The 18,929-nt window shown below is 38.9% G+C and overlaps 1 protein-coding gene across 5 annotated transcripts in view; it reads right to left on the reverse strand.

Moving 5' to 3' along the window:
* The window catches only part of bcas3 (BCAS3 microtubule associated cell migration factor), a 224,824-nt gene that overhangs the window by 121,737 nt on the left and 84,158 nt on the right, over positions 1–18,929 (reverse strand). For all 5 annotated transcript variants that reach the window (XM_059514290.1, XM_059514289.1, XM_059514288.1 and 2 more), the window contains 3 exons: positions 17,340–17,440; positions 13,563–13,759; positions 12,496–12,593 (listed from right to left, as the gene is read on the reverse strand). In XM_059514290.1, coding sequence (XP_059370273.1) covers positions 12,496–12,593; positions 13,563–13,759; positions 17,340–17,440 — 396 coding nt within the window. The remainder of the gene's footprint in view (positions 1–12,495; positions 12,594–13,562; positions 13,760–17,339; positions 17,441–18,929) is intronic.

The raw sequence follows: 18,929 nt of genomic DNA on the forward strand, positions 1-18,929 counted from the left end.
ATGGAAATATTTATTGGGGTCAGTACAAGTAAGCCTAGGATGCTCGATCTCCATCTGTGATGCACAAGAACAAACTGAGCTAAACCCGAGAACACTAAGGGCAGGATGGCACTTTGGAGTCAATGTTTTGCTGGTAGAAATTGAATCCAAATCATTTACACATACTTGTAGCTTGATTCACAATAGTTCTGCCATCTTTTGCTCACGGTCCCTCAATATTTCCTTTTTCTGATTGGCTCAGGGGCTCAGGGTTTTGTTTACTCAGACTAATTTACTGAATTATGTTCCGCTTAGCACTCAGCCTAGTTTGAGGCGACAGAAGCGTAAAGAGAGACACTTTCTGCCCATGGGTTCAGGCTTCATCTTCCTCCTGCTGATGACATTTAAGGTGCATCTCTGACCTCGTTCCAAACCAGGATGACTCTCCAGAGCCTGTAAGAAACAACTCGAGACCAATATAGTATTGTGTAGGTCTTGCTTTAATGCAGCCTGAGAGCTTCGTCGGGACCGAAATGATTCAACCGAGACACTGTTTGGATAGGAGTGGCATTCCTGGCAGAGTGTTGACTGTGAAGCTTAAGTCAGGTGAAAAGAAAGCGTGCAGTACCTTCTCAAGGCTTCCAAAAATAACCGAGGTGACTCCAACCTGCCATCCAGGCTTTCTGGCCAGGGCTATAATTAATATGACAAGTCTATCCAGAGCAGAATAAATTATCCCATGCGCCTGACCACTGCTTACATGCGAGCAGTTTGGAGAGTTCATTGGAAACACATGTTTCTGGGAAAGACCGCTTTGCGTGTTCGGTGCTCCTGAATACATTTCCTCTTCCATGTGACTGTGTTACGGCTGGCAGAGTTAAATGTTACCGAATGGGTTCAATACTGGCACAGCGGTGGCTCTAACGAGGGAAGCACATTTGTTTGACCGCACCGGACGTCAATCACTCTGAAGAGCCCCCGGTCGAATCCCGGCGAGCACGTCCCCGTGTGCAAAGACGGTTTGCAATAATGGGCTTACCTGGCAGCGAGCCCTTTGGCCTAAGGAGGGACGCGTTTTGGAGTCTGTACCAATGGTGTTACGCACGGGGCGCACGGAAGGGAGAGCGGTCCATGTGCAGGGTCTGTTTCGGCGAGCCAGAGGAATACTAATGAAAGCATTTTTCATAATTTCACACAAACCCACATTCTCTAGGCCTCTGAAACAAGGGGGAAAGAGGGAGTGGGAAGAGAAATCCATTAAAATGATTTGTAAATGATGCTTTCCAGCCCTGGACTGAGACAATGAGGTATAAATTACTGTGATAAGATCTGGGCAAAGTTCAAATCAAGCGAGATTTTCACATCTGGTCCTGTGCTCTTGTCGTCAAATTAATGGATTCTTCTGAAGCCGTGCGCACCAAGAATGTGATAACTTGTGCTTCCTGTTCTACTGATAACATTCCCAAGGGGGGGGGGGGGGAGAGGCACAGGTCCTTCTGTAGCTACACAAACATACACTGACATACATGCATGTCATAAATCTACTTAAATTAAGATTACAAGGGGGGGAAAAACAGGAAAAACAAAGAACAGAGAAAAAGCTCACTCTAAGAAAACTGTCAAGACCTTTATGATGCTGTGGACTTGTATCTCCTGCTTGCCTGGCCTGCCAAAACAGATTGTGATTCAAATGTGCGAGGTGTGCACTTCTGCCTCGCTTGCTCGCTCTCTGATGATGATGACGCCAGTGCATCTCAGCTCAGTGAGATCAAGAGAGAATGGACAGATGGAGAAAACAAGAGAAATGCAAAATGGAAAAGGACAGAAAGATAAATTAAAGAATTAGCTCAGTCCAAGATAAAAAAAAAAAAAAAAAAAACACACTTTCATTGTCTTATATGCATTTATTTTTTTACCTTATTTGCTCAAGGACTCCCAAACGATTCGTTTAAAGATTTGCCTGACACTAATCTGCAGTGATTGGTCTGACTGGTTGATTTAATTTTGCATTTCATCATGCCTGTAATGCCTGATAAAGTGTTGCTTTGTGTACAGCTTTACCTGGGAAACAGCTATTTTTACTGCTCCAAAAGCAGCACCTAGTGGCAAAGAATGAATTTGCATTTTCATTCGACCAACCAAAAAGACCAACAAGTGGGCGGGCATAAATATGCTAATATTTCATGTTGACCTCAACATGAAAAGCTTGGGATTCGTTTTAATTCAACTCTTTCTTTTGAGAGACAATAACTTTATACACAGTGCACTTTTAGATTAAAAACTTGGCAGGATGTTTTCATTCACTAATTTAAAGAAAATCCATAATAGGGGCACTTTAAATGTCCAGAGTTTATCACTTAAGACTGCCCTAAAAAGAGCAACCCCCCGTACAATTTCTCAACCTTCTCAATCAAGTTCAGAATGGCATAAGGGAGAGAAAATAATGACAGGATTTTCTTTTTTGAGTAAAATTATGTATGTTTTGCAGTTGTACTGAATGAGAACTCATAAGTGCTCAGTACTACATCTCTTTTCGGCTTCATTTAGAGGAAGCTGAGGTGGAATCTGGCCCAGGCATTTCAGACGTTCCTGACTGATTGGAAATACACAGACGTAAAAGACCAGACGTTTATTTCCAGGTGAGGAGAGAGAGAAGCAGAGGCTACTCACCTCTACGCAGTCACTTGGATACCGTTTCCAGCAAGGCCTGCCAGTCAGGGTTAATCTGCAGCACTAAATGAATAAACAAAGGATGGCTCTGTCTGTGGGCTGTGGTGGGCAGGTGAGCTCAGATCATCTTCCCACACTGTAACTCATCTGCACAGGAAATGACCCGCAGCACCTCACCTCCACACCTGGAGAGAGGAGGGGCTGTCCAGGAGAATCTGACCATGTCACATTACCTCACCTCCAGAAGAGGAACTCGCCTCTCACATCTGTCAACAGCTCTTCAGTCATCCTTCAACAGCAGCTCATTCCACACACACGGAAAGAACATGCCCACTCAAAAGGATCAGAATGGGGTCAATATCAGATCAGCCATTTGGGATGCCATTCAATCTATTTTAGTCTAGATATTAAAAAAATACAAATAATTAAATTACAAGCAAGTGAAAAACATAAGGAACTACTGACTACAGACACCATACTAGAACTTCGAAAATGTATCGATTCCGGCTGTTGTTCCAATTTCAACTTTCAATTCCATTAACAATTCTTCTTGTACTTTATTATTTGAAAAATAATTTCACTGCCAAACAATAACAATGCTCCATAAGAGTCATTAGTTCAGGAAACATTTGGACTTCACTCGTGGTCATGCTGAAAAGTTTTTTTTTTTTTAGTTTTTAACTTATAAGAATCATTTGTTTGAAAATCAGACAGCATCGGTCTCACTGTAAACTTCTGACCCATGAAAAAACAACTCATAAGAGTTATTAGTTTGGGAATCATTTCAATTACACTGGTCATGCAGCATGGTTTTTGATTCACTAAAAAGAAAATTCATAAGAATCATTTGTTCAAATAACAGATTACACTGGTCTCACTGGATTCTTTTGACTCACTAGAAAGAACGGACTCATCACAATCATTTGTTTGGGAATCAGACTACATTGGTTGTTTCATTTAAAACACACACACTACAAATATAGAACTGTAATGCGGTCAACAGAGGTGAAACTTTATAATCATGCAGTTACCGAAAAGCAACAACTCTGAAAGTCTGCCAGCAAAGTATTCAACAGCACCAAGCTATAAAAACAAACATTAACTATGGCACACACGACAATCGAAAAGACACAAAACAAATGCAACAGACTTGCTGTCTCCCGGCCGGAGAGCGGCAGGGAAGAGGCGGGGTTTGATGGAATGCTTTCTCATTTTTCATCCTCTATTCATTTTTAACAGCTCTTTCTGCGCGCCACTCTCCGCTCGCCGTAATGACTCAATGAAGTGGCATACATCAGGCGCAGACTCTGAGGTGTAAAAAATACCATCGCAGCTGCCCGATCAATACATTATGGAGTGAGAGTGCATGCTGGGGGAAGATAATGCCGCCTCGTGCGGAGACGCTGTCAGTCTCCATTAGCATCTGGAGGGCTGTGCTGGGAGCGGCGGGCATATGTTGAGTCGCCGTGGCCCACACTTCAGCGCAGAGAGCTTTTGTTCCTAGCTTTTAATTGTGGCCCCACCTTGGAGGGGGTCCGTCACTCTGTCACCCCGTCAGAGTGCACTGGTACGCTCGGATGTGGCAGGCTGGGACAGCGGGACCCAAACTAAGAGCTGTGCTTTTCTGCGGCTGTCAGGAGAATGCAGGCGGGCACACGCACACACATGACAACAAAAATACACAGTGGGGAAGATGGAGACAGAACACACTGTGCCTGAAGCAAGTATATACTTTCACAGGCTGAGGCATCCTAACTGCTGAGAGAGGAATGGGAAGCATTTCAGCAGCATAACACAAGTATGTGCCAATCTACTAGTGATGTACAAAACTATATTTTCAATTGACTAGTCAGTTGGGTGCCTGAACAATCTGAATAATCTTTAGGAATCCCTGAATAATTTGTCTGGGTTTGAGTGCACCTGAACCTGATCAGACATGTTTCTTATGGGCCAGTTATAGGGAATAAAACACTTTTTTTTGTTAACAGTATTTTTTTTTTTGTTCTGTCTGTGGTGGGATGCTCAAATGAATCGAGACACTACATAACAGCCACAGACAGACAAAGTAGGGGTGCACACATATAAAAATTCTGGAGGGGTCAATTACTGTATGATAGTCAAGATGTGGCCGACAATGAATTAATTAAATATATTTTTTTTCTAAATAATAATTATAAAAAAAAAAAATAAAAAAAAAAAATCCCTAAAATACATAAATACAAAAAAAAAAAAAAAAAACACACTGACCAATTTTATTAATACAAGTGATTTTAGGCAACATTATAAATGTACAAAAAAAAAGATATAATTTTATTTTTTACTTAAAAAAAAATATATTTTTTATATAAACTAAAACAACATACTTTTATAGTGAACACACCTTTAATAATGAAATCTAAATTAACAAAATTCATTTTGTCTAAATATAATACTACATAAAAATAAAAAACACACACTGAAAATAATTCACTACACTTGTATGAATGTAGGCAACACTATAAATGTACAATATAAAAAAATGGATATTCATTGGGTTTTCTTTAATACCAGAATAGAAGAAAATACAATATATTGGCCTATATAAACTAAAACGAAAACAACATACCTTTACAGTGAAACCATCCTTTACAGTATACAGATTTTCACGATTTTCTAAAGATTACTTAAGTGTTTTTTAAATTAGTGTTTACAAAGATTAACTTAAAATAAGCACTATATGATCGCCAGTGTTTGGTGTAACGCGTTAAGTAATGCATTACTGTAATTAAATTACTTATCCACTGAAAAATAAAGTAAGGGATTACTGCTCATTTTTAGGAAATTTAATTACAGTTACTTATAAAGTACTTGCAATAAATATAGTAAATAATTTCAACAGTTCTAAAATCAATATAGAATTTGAAATCTAAATGTATAGTTTAAATATAAAATGGAATGCTATGTCTTTAACCCTCTGCGCGCCAGAGCGTTCACTTTCAGTTTTTCCTGATTCACAGAGAAACCTTAAATACTCAGATACAGATAAGACTAAAATCAATCAAATCTAAAAGGGGCCTACTTTTATTTGTGTACACTGACAATAACAACAAAAGATTGCACTTTTGCAAAATAAACAAAACAAACGGTGCACTTTCTGCCATCTAGGTCTACGTGAGCAACTTTCTACATGTCACAAACTCAGCAAATATTTAAAGAGACGTGTGAAATGTCTATAGGAAGCCTGTGTCTACATTGTAATGAATATTCTCTAAATATGTAATTTGTATGAAACTAAAGCGAGGTACAGTCTTTCCCGTATCTGAGTTTTAAGGGTCTAATTTCCTCGCGCCCTCCAGCTCTGCATATTTTGCACGTCCCACAGATTTCTGAGCAGTGGATTTTTAACGCAGCTTCCTAAAGACAAAAGTAGCTGAATAATATTTTTTTTTCATTTGATACAATCACACCAGTGTGATGTGATCGTAAAGTGTGGTTCAGCTGCTAAATTCAAATCTGAGCCAGAGACAGATGCATTTGTGCAGCGCTGCTGCCTTATAACAAATCACACGATTCTGTTGATGTCTTATGAATGAAATTGCCATTAATGTAATTTACCTACATTAGTTAAAGTGTTATTTTTACATAAACCTGTATGGATTTTACTAGTTGGGCTTTTCTTGCCAAACTGAAATGTATTGTTTAACTTTTCTTAAGCTTTTTTGTTATTCAGAGTATTTCTATATGTTAACCAAAGAAGGCTAAATTTTTAAAACAATTTTTAAGTATTACAGTTGTTTTAAAGCTAAAAGGCTAAACTAATCTGTTTCACTCAAATTGAAAGAATAAAGGTTTATAGGGATTTTAAGATGTAGCCTAATTAGCGATTTGAATAATTAAGTTACTTATTGAGTTACTAAGTTACTTCTCAGACTGTAATTAGTCATTTAAATACAATATTGATGATGTAATTAGTAATAGTAATTAACTACTTTTTGAAAGTAACTTATCCAACACTGATGGCCGTAAAAGGTTATCTACATTTAACATCCCTAATCTGCTGATAAGTGTCCAATAGTAGCAGATACTGATAAACAATTTGCATTGTAAAACCCTTTAGGAAAATTTAAAAATTAAGAATGCGTAAAATTTCTGTACAATATCAGTTATCAGCCAATATTTATCAGTATCAGCCACTATTGGATATTTATCATCAGATTAGGGATGTTACATTTAGATTTAGATAAATCTAGACATATTTTATCTAGAAAAATTAATGTGTGACCAAATGCTTAGAAGCTACATCATGCTGTGAGTAGGCAGTCACAAACTGTAAGTGTCAAGGTGAGAAGGGTCTACAACTCGCCCACTGCTGTATCCATCATGGCTACAAGGATCTTAATGGCACATGGAGTGTCAACGACTGTACATGTCCTTCCTGTCACCTCATCACACTCCAACATCCAACCCCACTCAACCAGATGTGCTCAATTATGCCCCAAAACACTCTCATAAGCCCACCTACGACAACCCGGCTCCTCCCATGCCATGGACTGAGTGTTCAAGCAAACACAAAGCATCCAAAAACCTGATCCTATGACATCTTCCCAACAAAATCGTTTATATCTGTATGGATGATGAGGAGGGAGTTCATATGTTGATAGTGTGAGTGAGTTGGAGTGGCTTGCAGCACTGCAAGGAAAAAGCTTCAAGCGAGTACACAGCAGATGCCTGACACATTGCTGTCCATTCAGTCGGTTTAAAGAGCAGCTGCTCTTGCCCCTGGCACTACTAACACACTCTCTCTCACACACACACACACACACACACACAACGCTGCCCTCGGTTCACACATACTGTACAGAGGTGCTCTGAGTGTTCTTTATCATGTTGCTATGTTCTGGTTGGCTGTTAACTGACACATCATATTATCACATTACTGCTAAACAACTTTATTATACACGGACACATAAAGACATAGAATACAAAAAAAATTGTATTTTCAGACTGCCCTATTCACCGGTTTTATTTCACTGTCCACTAAAATAATCCACCATGTGTTAAAATCATTTTGCTCTCTCGTCACAGCCAAAAAAGGACTTCAACAAGACAAGAATGCTGCACAGACACCAAAAAGTGCTGAATGATTTACCTTCATCTTAAGGAAAAAGAGTTAAAAAGAGAGCGATAGAGACATTCTATTTCCTTCTTGGCCGCATGGTTAGTAGGAAAGTGAAGTAGACGGCCATATTAATAACTAGATTTAATGTCACACTCTAAGGCTTTTGTTTTTAATAAATAATACAGCACAATTTTCAAATAATAAACTCAAAGCAATATATTTAATTTTTTTGTCAAATAATATTTATACAATAATACATATTTTTGATATTGCTAGAGCATGATATTTTATCTTGTCAGTAATATTTGCTGTGAAATCCGATTGTTATTTTATGGTATATTGCATTTTATTTTATTAATCAAGAAAATCAATAATAATTTTCTTACATAATTGTATTTCACAACACTTATTCTTTATACCAACAAAATACACAAATAATATAAGAAAATAAGAAAATAAAATACTTGTTTTGCTGTTGTTTTTTACTGATGCTGTGACAGTATCATATATAATATAGTCAAGCCAACAAAGTACTTGAAACAAACAAAAAAGAAACTGCAATTTACACACAAAAAAAGGAAAAGCAGAAAGAGAAAGAAGGAGAGAAACTAGAGGGAAAGAGATGGCAGTGTGAGATAAGGCCGCTGGGCTTCTGATTCTCAGACAGTAGGTTGATGATAAGAATGGCATCTTTCACAGTCAGATCAGCCAATCTGGCCAGGCGTCCGCGGCAGCTTCTGTATTCAGGAGGGGACTTCCAGGTCAGGAGCAGAAGAATGGAGTCAGTGAGTGTGGCAGAGAGGGGGCCTGGGGCAGGTGGCGAGTGGCTATTGAAAGAGACAGGCTAGGGCGGCAGGGAGAGCGCTGGGTCACGGGAACGGCTCCCCGATCTATAGGCGGCTTAAAAACACCTCTCATTGTTCGGGGAGATCATGTGGCACGGGCTCCTCCTCGAGCGCGTCAGGATCCTTCTGTCTTGAATGTGCGCAGTATCTCTGACAACAAGCCACCTTTATGCCCATCCAGGTAATTACAGACCACGGGTGAGGATCCATTACTGCTGGACGCAGGTAGAGTCCAGGTGCCCGGTCTCTGAGCGCTCAGCCATGCTGGGAGAGGAAACCAGGGGAGCGATCAGGCCTGTCCCACCGGCCTGAAGGTATAACCAGCACAGAAGAGCGCACTATACCACACTAAAACACAGAGATGGCTTTGTCTTGCCATTCACACACACATACACACGCTGCACCTGAGTTAAGGGCTATGTGAGGGCAGTAGATAAAACACATGACACACACTCTGCCGGGGATAAGTATCAGTGACAGGAGTTTTACAGTCGCAATGTGATAACGGCAATCAGCACTGACCACCACCATCACTGCACCAGTGTAGACAACAAACGTAGATTTACGCAAATACTTGGTACTAACTATAAAACAGAGTGCAATGAAATAATACATGAAAAAAAAAATGTAATAAAAATGTCCTCCTTCCTTCAATTTTTGTGACTAAAATCACGTCAATATTTCAATTGCACCTTGACACCACAGAAATGTGAACTCCAAATGCATTTAGTTACTCTGTGTAGTAACTGTCGTTCCACATGAACCAGTGTTGCCAAGTCTGTGATTGTTTTTCATGTCCGCGGGTCAAAGCGACCCCAATACAAATAACGTGATATTTAGCCCCTAAAATGCGAATTTTACCAAGGCAACCCTGCTAAAAAACATATATTTTAACCCCGGGAAGCAATCTTTTATCGGGGAACCTTCTGGAAGCGCGATTGGGCTAGTTTTGGACTAGTTTTGAGAAGCAACTGGGCAGGATTTGTTGTGAAAACCTGGCAACCCTGATCTGAACGCACGTGCTGGAGATATACTTCTAATTACAGGTGCGTCTTTATTGATGAGATGTGCATGAAAATCGCATTCGATTTTTTGCACAGCCCTAAATGTTATAATGAATTTTCTATTCTTTTTTCTTCTGTTTTATGAAAAAAGCATTTGAGATAAAATATTTGACTAAGTTTTTTTAGTTATTGTTTTATTTTTAATCATTTAATATTAATATAGTTGATTTAATTTATTTATCTATTTTCTACTCTATTTTCTTCTGTGTTCTCGAGAGGGGAAAAAGGCTCTTTGGGATACTGTAAAATGTTTACTTACTTTTTTTTACTTTTTTTTACTTTTTTTTGGTTTTAATTAATTAATTCTTTTTTTTAATAGTTTATTTTATTTATTTATTTTTTGCTGTATTTTAATTTATTTTGTGTTCTTTTCTCCTAATAAAGTTATTGACCAACCAGTGAGTAGCTTCAGTTACTTGTACTCATATTTGGTACTTTACATCCATACCCCACCATAAAAACAATATACTGTAGACTCAAACAGATGAGCACAAACAAAAACATGCGTCATCGCCCCCAACACAAAGCAAGACACACTTGCAGCTATCAGTCAAGCTTCTTCCAGAACGTGATAGCAAACTCACAACATGCCATCATCTTTCGTGCACTGTCGCCCGCTCATCTCCCGATCTCCGACAGGCCCCTGCCACCCCGCTTTGCCACACACATAACAACCGGGCCAGGAAGGAAAAGTGCTCTAACCGAAAAAATGACGGGGTGTTTCTGCTACTGAGTCACAACAAAATACAATCAAAAGAGACTTGTGTTCATGCTCGCTTTATGCTTTAAATAGATAAAGCGCCTCCTGTCTTCTCTCGCACAATGCGCTGTGTAGTCTAGCAGGGCCAGGGTGACGCTCCGGGGACCAGATAGGAGTATCGATAATGCTGGCTGCTTGTCCGATTGATTTTGGGAAGCTGAGACAGTGGCTGTGTGATTCTTTCTTTCTCCTGATACGCTGTGTCAAGCAGACGGGCGCTGCTTATGATGGGTTTAGTGTCCGCACACACATCCGGCAGAAATGGCCACATGGAGCCAGCTCCCTTAGGGGTGGTATATAACACAAAGGACACCACATAAACACACACAGCACAGTAACATTGATATATAATGGCCAGGAGGCTCTGATATCCTCATGTGATCTTTCTGAAGCACTTACTCTACAAGGTAAAGACCACAGATCTGTTGTAAAACCTAGCGTGTTGCCTTGCTGTCTACATGTGGTCATATAAAGCTTTAAGCACACACAAATACAAATAGCACATTCAAGAATTTTGAGCTAAATAATTTAATTACATATTAATTTAAAAAATACGTTTTGTTTATTCACAACTTTCAGTATCTTATGAATTAAAACTTTTTATGCGAATCAACATTTGCCCACAGCCAAGACTGTCCCAATGCATTCTGTGATTGACTTTTCCACAGAGGATAATGAAGACTTTCTTTCTTTTAAATATTTTATATACCGTATATATATATATATATATATATATATATATATATATATATATATATATATATATATATACACACACATACATAATACACATTATTATAGTTTTTTACATTTTTTTTAATTATTATTATTTTTTCTACATTTTAGTCAACATGTTAAGCTCTAGAGGAAAAAAAATAACCATACATATAAACACTGGCCTTAGGGCAATTGAGTTACAAATGCCTACTTAGTGTCTACTTAGGCTCACTATATTATATGTAGGTATTAGAACAGAATGCATGTCAGTGCAAGCAGACATAAAACTGGGCAAATGGGAGAGACAATCTAAACCGGACCTAAACAGAAAACAAGACAGAGACACTGTTCTACAGGACAGCATCAGATCCTCCAGGACAGCCTGGACTAGAGAGAGACATCGCGGTAGAGGAGGTGTGTCTGCTGTGCGGTCTTTTGAAGGCACAAAGACAAAACGATGAGCACTGATAAGAGGAGGCGCCACACTGCTTGAAGCCCCGAGAGCTGAGCAATCACACAGACTGATAAGCATCGGCCCATGAAGACGATTCCGGCAGCTCTCCTCCAGACGGGCCGGAGAAGAGAGAAAGAGAGGGAGGCGAGCTGTGTGATAAAGATGGCTACTTTCTTTCTTTTAGAGGTGAGGGTTTAAAGGAGGGGCGATGTGAGATGATGACAAGACAGTTTTCTTGACAGGAAGTCACTAGATGCAAAGGAACAGCAGGTATGTCTGAAGACACCGCAGAGAGTCAGTGCAATCTCAAAGATGAAAACTCCTGACAGTGCCATGCAGCTAATGTGGGTCTACAGGCCAAGCACTAAACATCACAACAGTCAACACGGCCTACCTTCTACTGACAAATCACATTTCAGAGCATTGCAAATGCAGTGCTTTGATTTCAATGAAACATGAAAGACTATGCCGTACACATGTATGTGTGAGCATACACAGCAAAATATCACTTTGCGACTGAAAAAGAGCAAACAGTGCAATGTGGTTTGATTCCCTGAAACTGATTTCTTCTCTTGCTCGGTTTAGACTGCATGATAACCACATATATAGAGGCTCAAAATCTTTTACAAGTACAAGCTTTTGTTGATTGGATTATCTTAACATGACAGCTGGAGTAATGGAAAAAAAGAGGAAGCAAAATCCCTTTAAACAACATCCATCTAATCGAATGCAAAGGTCACATTAAGTCTATTTACCAAATGTAGACTGCTGATAGTTCTTCAGCCAAGTTGTAACGGTTTCTGTGTAACATACCACGAAGTTTAAAGTGTTCACATACTCAGAAAGTTGTTTAAAGCTAGAGAGGATTCTTAAAGATTCGTCATACTAAGAGCAGCCAGCGGTCTTACCTGAGCAGGTATCTATGACTGTCGACTGGCCTCTACGGTCTGCCACCAGGCGAGAGGAACCGGGCATGCTAACAGGTTCTGAACGCACTGGCTGGATCCTGCAACACAAGGACAAGAGATATCCAAAAACTGTGAATTAGACTCCTACACATTACATTTACATTCATTTTTATCCAAAGAGACTTTCTGTACAAATGAGGATAACAGAAGCAATCAAAACCAACAAAAGAGCAATAATATAAGTGCTGTGACAAGTCCCAGTTAGACTAATGCAGTACATGTAGCAAGGGCTTTTATTATAATAGAGAAAAACAAAACAAGTAGATGAAATAGAAAATGAATAGGGAATGCTAGTGTTAGTGGGTCTTTTTTTAATAAAAATAAAACAAGTCAAAGGAATAGAAAAAGCTTAAAGAATGATAGATTTAGAGGGTCATTTTTTATAACAAATAGAAAGAAAACAAGTATATAGAATATAAAAAGAATAGGGAGTAATAGTGTTAAAGGCTTTTCTTAGAACAGAAATAGAAGAGACTGCAAGTCTCACCTGTTTTTTAAATTAAAAAATAAAGAAAACAAATAGATATAAGATAGAATTAGAATATAGAGTAATAGAATTGGAGGATCAAATGAACATTACACTAATATTAGTTACAGTAGCATGAGTGATGACATTAAGCGATGTGACGTGTGAATTAAGAGGATCTGAAAATCTCTTAACTTTAATTCGTTTAATGACACGGTCTTTGATTAATACAGAATTTTAATTTTAATTAAACATTTCTCAATATTTGCTGTAAAAACGCCACCAAATGTTGAAATTATAGAAAGCTAAAAATGATAGAACAGAGACAGACAGACTGACAGATGATAAAACAAATGATACACAGAGAGACGGTAGTGTTCGTGCAGTGCAAGTGCTGGCTACAGTTGGTCATTATGTGTATTTAGTGGATTTCTGTGGTTAGTAACATGAGTCTATGCTGTCACATTGTGAATTGGGTGTTGATGATGGCAGCTGGTAATGTGAGCAGCCTTGTGTGTGAATGTGTGTTTAGTGTCAGCACCTGAGGCTGTGCAGGTCCAGGTCGTCTGTGTCGAAATCAAGGAGAGGCTGCTGGGTGTCGCTGGGCCCCTGTGACTGCAGTACAGAGGAGCTGGAGGAGATGACAGTGGTCTGACCCGACGGATGGATGGTCTTGAACTGAAACTGAGGGCCCATCCAAAGTCTCCTGTGAGGGCCTGTGTGGGTCACAATCTCCACCTGTAAAGTAGAACACCTATAGAGATGAGCACTTAAACAGCTTTTGCAACAAATTTAACTTCAGCAAAGTGATATATTTTTGAGTGCACAATAGTCAGGAGTATCAAAGAGGACCTTATTCTATGCATTAGGGCTTTTTATTTATTTTTCATTTTTTTATCCATTTATTATTATTTTTCTCCACTCGAACATCATCATCATCACAATTAGCAATGAGAAACATTTCTTAATAGAACAAATGTTTTCAACTGGTAGACATATGACAAAATAATAATAATAATAATTAGTTCCTAAAGTATATATTCATATATCTATTTCACATTTTTAATTATTATAATTCTTAACTATTTTATATTATTACTGGGGGCTCCATGTACAAGTACAGTACTGTATATATAGCGTTTAAAGAAATTAATAATAATAATACCTGAAATGGTTTTCACTTCACATGTGTGCCCTGTCAGGTTTAATAAGTGTGATTTCTTGCCTTATAAATGGGGTTGGGACCATCAGTTGTGTTGTGCAGAAGTCAGGTGGATACACAGCTGATAGTCCTACTGAATAGACTGTTAGAATTTGTATTATGGCAAGAAAAAAGCAGCTAAGTACAGGAAAACGAGTGGCCATCATTACTTTAAGAAATGAAGGTCAGTCAGTCCGAAAAATTGGGAAAACTTTGAAAGTGTCCCCAAGTGCAGTCACAAAAACCATCAAGCGTTACAAAGAAACTGGCTCATATGCGGACCGCCCCAGGAAAGGAAGACCAAGAGTCACCTCTGCTGCGGAGGATAAGTTCATCCGATTCACCAGCCTCAGAAATCGCAGGTTAACAGCAGCTCATATTAGAGACCAGGTCAATGGCACACGGAGTTCTAGCAGCAGACACATCTCTAGAACAACTGTTAAGAGGAGATTGTGTGAATCATGCCTTCATGGTAGAATATCTGCTAGGAAACCACTGCTAAAGAAAGGCAACAAGCAGAAGATACTTGTTTGGGCTAAAGAACACAAGGAATGGACATTAGACCAGTGGAAATCTGTGCTTTGGTCTGATGAGTCCAAATTTGAGATCTTTGGTTCCAACCACCGTGTCTTTGTGCGACGCAGAAAAGGTGAACGGATGGACTCTACGTGCCTGGTTCCCACCGTGAAGCATGGAGGAGGAGGTGTGATGATGTGGGGGTGCTTTGCTGGTGACACTGTTGGGGATTTATTCAAAATTGAAGGCATACTGAACCAGCATGGCTACCAAAGCATCTTGCAGCGGCATGCTATTCCTTCCGGTTTGCTTTTTGTTGGACCATCATTTATTTTTCAACAGGACAATGACCCCAAACACACCTCCAGGCTGTGTAAGGGCTATTTGACCAAGAAGGAGAGTGATGGGGTGCTGCGCCAGATGACCTGGCCTCCACAGTCACTGGACCTGAACCCAATCAAGATGGTTTGGGGTGAGCTGGACCGCAGACAGAAGGCAAAAGGGCCAACAAGTGCTAAGCATCTCTCGGGGAACTCCTTCAAGACTGTTGGAAGACCATTTCAGGTGACTACCTCTTGAAGCTCATCAAGAGAATGCCAAGAGTGTGCAAAGCAGTAATCAAAGCAAAAGGTGGCTACTTTGAAGAACTTAGAATATCACATATTTTCAGTTGTTTCACACTTTTTTGTTATGTATATAATTCCATATATAATTCCACATGTGTTAATTCATAGTTTTGATGCCTTCAGTGTGAATCTACAATTTTCATAGTCATGAAAATAAAGAAAACTCTTTGAATGAGAAGGTGTGTCCAAACTTTTGGTCTGTACTGTATATACATAAATAAACACAGAACACACATATATTATGCAAACAAAAACTTTTATTTTGGATGCGATTAATCGTTTAACAGCACTAATATCAAATAAAATAAAATAAAAACATTCAAAAAAAAAAAAAAATGGATATAATTCCCTCTATATGGAGTCTTAAACTGGGGTTGTTGTGACACCAACAGTTCAAATATGCACAAAGAAACACACACACACACACAACGTGTGGACAAGCGTCTGTTTTTGACCAGCAGTATCAAATCTGGGGAAGGGAAGGGGGGTTAGACAGACGCCACTCTTCCTCCCCAGTGGACCGCATTAACATGGCACAGAAAAACACTGACATCATGAAGCAAGAGAGAGGGAGAAGTGGAGAAGACGACCGTCCATCCAGCAAGCATCCCTCTCTCCTCTTGATTTCTCCATCTTTTCTGAAAGAGCATGGCGTGGGGTCAACTCTTCTGTCCTCTTCCTGTCACATCTGTGTAAATGAGGCCAGCGGTATGTGTGTTTTTTTCTCTGCAGTTAACAACAACGGTGTTGCACAGCCCTGAGAGAAACAGATGCGGTGTTGGCTTTTTTCTGCTTTCGTGGGGGCCATGACCAGATGTTGCCCCCCTCTGCACTCTTTCTGCACTTTGCCTTGAGCCCGCCATATTGTGGCCGCCTCACACTGACAGCACTTATTATTACACACAGCCTGCTGCCATAGCACTCACAGAGAACTGTGTTTTTTATGCTATGTTGCCATAACACATAACAGACAAGCAAACTAATTGCAATCACATATAAAGCAGATAAATAGAGCCATCAACAGGGTTTAGGCTGTGTTTAGCCAATAGCTGTCGCTGCAAGTGTTAATGGTGTCATTAGGCAGGCGGGATGTGATGGGGGATGTATGCAGTCGCTAACGCTGGTGCATTAACAACCTTAAGGTTTAAGAGCTTTGGCTGGGGCTGGTCAGGCCACACACATGCTGGACATGCTGCATCTGCACAACCCCCAGAGTATTAGATCATAAAACATACAAAAGTTTCAGACCACATTGTAAATCTGGGATTTTGAACCTTATTTCAAAATGGGAAATAAAAGTTTTGAGATTTTGAAAGATTTAAACTGAAATATTTCATGATGTGAAATACATATTTATGAAATATTCGGACTACATCTGCACTCAAGTGTTGTTGTTATTAAGCAGAACACTAGGAAATATTGAAATTTATATTATTTCCTTCCGATTAAACTTTTTATTTAAATGGTTATGCTGATAATATCATTTTTAATTTAAAATAACCATTTTTACTAATGTACTTAGACTTTTGGATTCCTCTGTAAATGTGTGGATGGATAGATAGTTTTAACATAATAACTCTATTAAAACGGTTTGTTAAAATAAAGATGAAATAAAATAAAATATAAATATTAGACATAAAAATTTAAAAACAACTAATAAAATTACAAAATCACATAAAATTGCTAAAACTCAATGAGTTTAAGATAAATGATTAATAAGTAAAAAAAAAAAAAAAACTAATTCAAAAAACTACAGTCTTACTGTATATAAATAATACTAAAGTAATACAAAAAAATAAATAAATAAATAAAGTGTTTTCTAACAAATCGGACAATCATGCATAATATTTTGGATGACAAAAGGTGGGGGGGATAAAAATGTGATCAGATCCAAGATGGGTCAGCACAGCTGACAATGGGGTAAGAAATTATTTATGACTTAAACCAGCAACAATTCTACTGCATTAACACTCACCTGTGAGAGCCATTCTTCATCTTCCTGGCCACTGTGATCGGATGCCAGGCTGTCATAAGACTCATGTCGGGTAATGGGGCCAGGGCTGCCAGGAGGAGCCACTGCAAAGACAGAGAAAATAATAAATAGTTATGTACCAAAATATATATTTTAGATCTATCTATCTATCTATCTGTAATATTTATTTATTCATATAAATATAAATTAATATTAAAATATTCTCAAGAATAATATAATATAATATAATATAATATAATATAATATAATATAATATAATATAATATAATATAATATAATATAATATAATATAATATAATATAATATAATATAATATAATATAATATAATATAATATAATATAGGTTACCTTGCTAACAATACAGAGTAAACAGCAAATTATGTTGACTCTGTAAGAAGTGCACTTTGCATAAAAGCATCAATAAAACACCCACTTAGTAATTGAAATTTTTGGGCTGTGGAAAGCCAGCAAAAATGTTCACATTATGTTTTGGTATGTGAGCAACAGCAGAACAGATAAAAGAGTGCAGAGCTGTCAGCGGCAAAGACAGCACGGGCAGTGACAGATGGAGCACTTGGAGGCTTCACTAAGCAGGCGCCAAGTATTCAGACTAATGTGCACAATCAGTAGTTTCCCTCCCCACCTCCAGGCAAACACTTGCCTTTGTTACAAATGTACATAATACAGCAGTGAATAATAAAGATGTCAAGTCCTCATCTGGAGGACACAAGGAGCCCGTCGCTCTCGTTGCCTCTTCTTCTCTCGATCTGTCTCGCAGACATAACTGCTCACACACCAGGTGTTCAGACACACTTGATGAGGTGTTCCTGCCAGGTTCATGGTGCAGTCACTACTGTGTGAGTAACAAATACACCAACAGCTCCACTTGAAGGAGAAATCTGCTCGCTATCCATCCCACTCAATCACAGTAGCACTAACCACTGCCAGAGCACGGTGTCCGCTATCCCAGCAAGCTGCATTATGCGGACATAAATCGTAGAGTGACTTACTGACCTCTGATGGGTCCGAACAGAGCAAGACCATGTTACCTCTTAAACACAATCAAGCTCTGGCCTTCCTCCTCCCCTCCTTCGAAAGCCCAGGGGGACAATAAGTGTTGACTAATAAATAATTGAAGCGTAAGAACAGTAGCTGGCTCTGTAGATCAGGTTACAGTGGGTTCATAATGGCCTGGCTTAAGAGGTCGAGGGCTCCTGGACTGTTAAGAGCAGTTTATCTGTTGTGAGTTACCGAGTGTGAGCAACAGAATAAGGACAGGAAACAGACCCTGACCGCATAAGCCCTCAGAATCACAGTCACAGCCTGGTTACAAATTTGCTTTGGCCACCAACACACAAGCCATGTACAAACGAGCTTTCAGTTAAATAATGTTTGTTCAGGTGCATAACGGTGTATGCACTGACACCTGGAAACAAAAGCCAGACTGGGTTTTGTTAATGTTGTTGCTTTTAGTGTAGATATTTCCCCTCATACTACCTTGGAAAATATGAGGACTTCTCATTTTAAATGATTTGATTTAAAACACAAACAAATCAATATGTATACTAATAC

Source organism: Carassius carassius, chromosome 28 (assembly GCF_963082965.1).
Source record: "Carassius carassius chromosome 28, fCarCar2.1, whole genome shotgun sequence".
In the NCBI taxonomy this organism is placed as follows: domain Eukaryota; kingdom Metazoa; phylum Chordata; class Actinopteri; order Cypriniformes; family Cyprinidae; genus Carassius; species Carassius carassius.